Source organism: Borostomias antarcticus (genome assembly GCF_949987555.1).
Source record: "Borostomias antarcticus genome assembly, chromosome: 11".
Lineage (NCBI taxonomy): Eukaryota > Metazoa > Chordata > Actinopteri > Stomiiformes > Stomiidae > Borostomias > Borostomias antarcticus.
In genome coordinates this window covers 17,160,314-17,165,582 of record NC_140244.1, presented here as the reverse complement: position 1 = coordinate 17,165,582, position 5,269 = coordinate 17,160,314, and the positions used below count along the sequence as shown (strand labels likewise).

The 5,269-nt window shown below is 50.0% G+C and overlaps 1 protein-coding gene across 1 annotated transcript in view; it reads left to right on the top strand.

Annotated features, from left to right (window-relative positions):
- celsr3 (cadherin, EGF LAG seven-pass G-type receptor 3) overlaps positions 1-4,376 on the top strand; it is a gene marked incomplete at both ends in the record, with an annotated part of 67,635 nt that extends 63,259 nt beyond the window's left edge. The window contains 4 exon segments of the mRNA XM_084446108.1: position 1; positions 3,052-3,755; positions 3,758-4,023; positions 4,349-4,376. The exon segment at position 1 is cut by the window's left edge and continues 194 nt beyond it. Coding sequence (XP_084302234.1) covers position 1; positions 3,052-3,755; positions 3,758-4,023; positions 4,349-4,376 — 999 coding nt within the window.
- Positions 4,377-5,269: the final 893 nt, after the last annotated feature.

The window sequence follows — 5,269 nt, the reverse complement described above, 5'->3', positions numbered from 1 at the left end:
GGTGAGACACACACACACGCGCACACACGCACACACACACACACACACACACATGCACGCACACTAGAGATGCGAATATTGCGTATATATCCGTGACATCCGCGGATATCCGCATCCGCGGGTGGGTGGGCCAATAAAAATCAACATTGTGATTCATTTTGGGTGGATTGCGGGTGGATTTGTAAGTTATATTCATATTTAATAACTACTATAATTATATATATTATATTATAACAGCTGCGAGAAAGTGCGAAACCTGCCAGCAGCTCACTTAAATACCCTCGACCACTTCGTCAACCGAGATCCTGCGAAAGCGAGTTTTTGTTGTTTTTGAAAGATCAAGGTGCCCACCCACCAGACCCGTTTCCAGAATGAAATGCCAGGGGGGGCATTCAATAAGTTAGGGGGGGCACACACAAATTGTTTGGGTGCTTTTAAGCCCGTTTTAAGTTCTCACCGACACCTACCTCTGTGTGTTTTTGACATAAGTCTATATCTATCTATCTATCTATCTATCTATCTATCTATCTATCTATCTATCTATCTATCTATCTATCTATCTGTCTGTCTGTCTGTCTGTCTGTCTGTCTGTCTGTCTGTCTGTCTGTCTGTCTGTCTGTCTACCTACCTTACCATTACCATATCTTTGGAATGTCTCCTCACTGCTCTGAATTCATTAAAACTGTCAAAATAAGTTGATTGCTGTTATATGGAGAATATGCAAAAACATTTTTGTAAAACCTTTTTAAATAAAAATAACACTAAACGTATCAAGTCCATCATAAGTGATTCAAAGTACTGTACATGCAAAAGGGCATCCCTGCAAACAAATAAACGTTTTCCCCAAAAGAAAATTGCAGCTTATGAAACTAGCATCTTCAGCCTTATTTGACGAGTCACTTAACCAGCCAACTCTCCTCTCCAGATAGGTGGGGTGACCTGAGAACCTAAACCCTGGGTGGATAATTGTCTTGGTAAAGTTAAAACACGTTAAAAACAATTGTAATTACTAAAATGTTTTTTATCAAGACAACTAAGCCCTGACGTCTGGTGGGTCCTAGAACCGGGTAAGTCAGGACCAGCGAAGTATGTGCGCAGCGTGCACAATTTTGGGAGGGATGCGCTTTCAAAGCATGCCCTGATGGGAGGTTTCACAGCACCAGAAGGGCGCTGAGCAGTGGCATTTTTATATGTAAAAAACATACAGAAACAACCAAGCTTTTAGGGACACACTAAATAAACTACAGAGCCATTATATGACAACAATGGCCAAGCACCACGAAGAGGAATGACAGAACGATAAAATACACCCCCTAAGGGCACAGCACTCAATAGCCTACTCCCTCACTAATCAGTGTTTAGGCTACTACTAGCCTACTAGGCCTTAGCCCACCGCTCCAGGAAGCAAAGTTAACGCTCTCGAGTGCCGATTAAATCTAGGCAAAGCAAAACGCACAGCCATAACAACTGGTAATTAATCACAAAAGACTTACCTTATATCGTAACCCAAACTCGTTTAATCCACTTCATTTTGTAATCAACTTTCAACAAATAGCCTACTCAAGATCTCCGTTTTCAATGTTCATTGATGCTGCCAGTAGCTATATAGCTAAAGTGGGTAACGTGATTGACCAATAGGTGATGTGAATGACGGGACAGTCATGCCAAGTTGTTGCATCATTTTACCTGGCCTACAATGTTAAGTGAATAACGAGCTAGTAAGACCGGTCAACGGACCGTAACGTGGACTGTATTTTCATGAGGACTGTAGGGGGCAACGGAGCACTACCAAAACGCTAAACACGGATGAAAATGAAGCGATATGGCAGAATACAAGACGCATTTAAATCAAAAACAGTCAAAGTCGATTTTCGTGCCTTCTTTCACTGAAAGAAAGCGCACAAATCAAGTTTTATTTGTATTTGTATGGGTAGCCTAAGCCAATGAGCAATCGCCACTACTTCTGAATCTTCTGACATCCACTAATAATTCATCCCATGTATGCAAGTTTTTGCACTAGTATGTCGTTAACATTACCAAAAATGGCCGCGCGGCACGGAATGAATTATCTGCCCTACTCTGCCTGGGATTGGCTAATATGGTGCCTTCCTTGGTTGAGATTGGTCAGGTTTTAGTGGTCAGTTCGATTGGTTAAAGTATATCAGGGTAAGCCAATCAGATGCAGAATAGCCCAGGGTCATTCCGTCATCACAGAGATTTAGTACGTCTTTCGCGTTTCGTTCAGGGCGGGCCCAGCTGATTCAGTGGGCGGGCCTGGCCCCCAAATGCCCGCCCTTGGAGACGGGACTGCCACCCACATCCATTTTATGACCTAAACGGTGGTAGAACAATTATCAACTTTCTCAAAAGTGCTGGTTTTGTCAACTTTTTGATCTGGACCATTGTATATGATCATAAGTAACCTTAAACAGGGCTAAACTTTTTTTTTTTCCTTTACTACTCCTTTAAGTCAAGAAAATGCGCCTATATGAAGAGCGAATGAGCATGAACGGCTGGTCATAATTTAAATGTAAATACAATAACTTCATGTTTGGCGGGTTGGGTGCGGGTCTCTACATTTTAGAAGATAATGACGTCGGGTGGGTGGCGGGTGGATGATTGATTGAGTGCACGCGGATTCGGGTGCGCTCAAACTTACACACGCAGGCACACACACACACACACACACACGCACACACACACACACACACACACACGCACGTTCACACAGCTCATCCACTATGTCAAGGGTCAGACATATACACATACACACCTGCAGTACCCCACAGTCCCTGAGTCACACAATAACCTTGCTTGAAAGTTGTTTGTATCTTCGGACCAAACCCACATTAGCATTCTGTCTCTCTCCCTCTCTCTCCCCCTCTCTCCCCCTCTCTCCCTCTCTCTCCCTCTCTCTCCCTCTCTCACTCTCTCTCCCCCTCTCTCTCTCTCTCTCCCTCTCTCTCCCTCTCTCCCTCTATCTCTCTCCCTCTCTCTCTCCCTCTCTCTCTCTCTCTCTCTCTCTCTCTCTCTCTCTCTCTCTTTTCCCAGGTATTCTGAAAAACCGTATTGGCTGTCCCCCGGCCCTCCAAGGGCTGTCCACTATGGGCCGTGTCCCCAGCGAGCTGTCCTGGTACCGGACCTCCACGCTGGGGCACCGCGGCGTCCCTGCCGCCTCCTACGGACGCATGTACTCAGGCACGGGCTCCCTGTCCCAGCCCGCCTCCCGCTACTCCTCCAGGGAGCAGCTGGACTCGCTGACCCGCCGGCAGTTCTCCAGGGACCCGCTGGGTCGCCAGGCCGGAGGGGGGTCCCGGGACCGTCTGGACCGGCTCCAGGGCTCCAGGGACAACCTGGACCTGCTGCCCCGTCGCCGGGAGCTCGGCCCGGGCCCCGGCGCAGGTCTGGTCCCGGACCACCGGGCGTCCAGGGAGGACCTGAACGGGTCCAGAGACAGACTGGAGCTGCATCACAGCGCCCACGCCTCCAGAGAGGACCTGAACGGCCTGGGCGGGGGCGAGCTGGGGGGTTCGCGGTCCCAGCTGAGCGGACTGACGCGGCGCCAGGCCACCTCCCGGGAGCACCTGGGGGGGGCGCTGATGAGCAGCCGCTCCCGGGACCAGCTGGACGCCAACGGCGGGGGCGGGGGGGTCCCAGCGCAGCCCTGCAGGGAGTGGCTCCGCACGCTGCCGCCGCGGCAGCCCTCGCACCCCGACCAGCCCCCCACCTCCGAACCCCCGCCCCCCATCAGCGAGGAGAGCCCCAGGAGGCCCCCCTGCCACGCCCCCGCGCCCGTCTGGACTCCGCCCCTCTGTGTAGGTACCCGCCCGGGGCTAGCCCCGCCCCGGGGGCGCCCCTCAGCCGCCACCCGTCCAGCGAGCACCTGGACATCCTGTCCTCCATCTTGGCCTCCTTCAGCTCCACCGTCTTGACCCCCCCCAACCCCCCCGCGCAGGGCCCCTCCCCCTCGCCCCCACACTCCGCCACCTCCCACAGCATCTCCGAGGTGTCCCCAGACTCAGAGTAAGTCTCACTTCTCTGTCCTGCATCATCCCTGCTCCCCCCTCTCCTCCTCTCCCATATCCCTCTCTCCTCCACTCTCCTCTCCTCCACCCTGTCGCCCCTCCTCTCTCTCCTCTGCCCTGTCTCCTTCTCTCCTCCTGTCTCTCCTCCAAGTGGAACAGTTGTGGATGTTGTGTGGACGTGGGTCAGACCAGATGTGACTAAGATTCTCTCCGCTCCATCTTAGGCCAATAAACTAAGTATTATCTTTGCGCTGTGTTTATTTTCAGCGCTGTCTTTGGTGTTACTGTGTGTCTAATCTCGGTGTCTCTCTCTGCTCACACAGAGTCCACAGAAGCGAAGGACAGTCTTGATGACAGCCTCCATATCCCACAATGCATCGTGTCTGTGATCGGTCACAGTAAGGAGGTATGGCCAAGGAAAGAGGTCAAAGGAGCACCCTGGAACGCTGCAGCATTCTGGGATACGGGAGGACTGACTGGGGACAGAGACAGAGAGAGGGACGATGAGAAGACGTGATGTTGAACGTTTGGACCACAGCCAGCCAGTGTGTGAAGAGGTGGAGCAGGGGTGCTGGAAGCTTCCTCTGCTGTTACTGTTCAAATGAACTTCAACCCCAAACATTTCGACACAAACACAAAGAAGGTCAGGGTCATGAGTTACAGCAGTTAAGAGGTTAAAAAAAGAAGTAAAGATGAAGCTGTAAATAACATTTTATACGTTTTGTATCTTTTTCATCAGAGATGAAGAAAACTGCATCTCTTGTGATGTTTTTTGAAGATTCTGTCTGTGAGGTTGTGAGAGAGGTGTGTGAGGTTGTGAGAGAGGTGTGTGAATGGATCTGTTGCTGAGGGAAAGAATCCCTCAAATCAGTCCTCAATTCTGAAACTATTTTCCCTGAAAACCTTTTCCTCAAAAACCATCACGCATTGTGTATAGGACTAGGGACTAGCTTTGGCCTGTGCTGATTGGATGAGATTGAGACATACGAGACGTGATTGGAGGGGAAGTGCCAAGGGGGCGGGGAGACTGTAAATAGGATGGATTATACACAGAGAGATTTGACTGAACAAATGATTGTGAAGAGTAAGCGAACTGCCCACCATCAGCTATGAGAAGGTCATTGGTTCGATTCCCTCTTATTCTCTACTGTAGCTAGTCCTTAAACAGTGCATTCGTCGTAGACATGTTTGTAAGTCCCACTGAATCTGAATGTTTATGATCTATTCTACCAACCTCTGGTCTC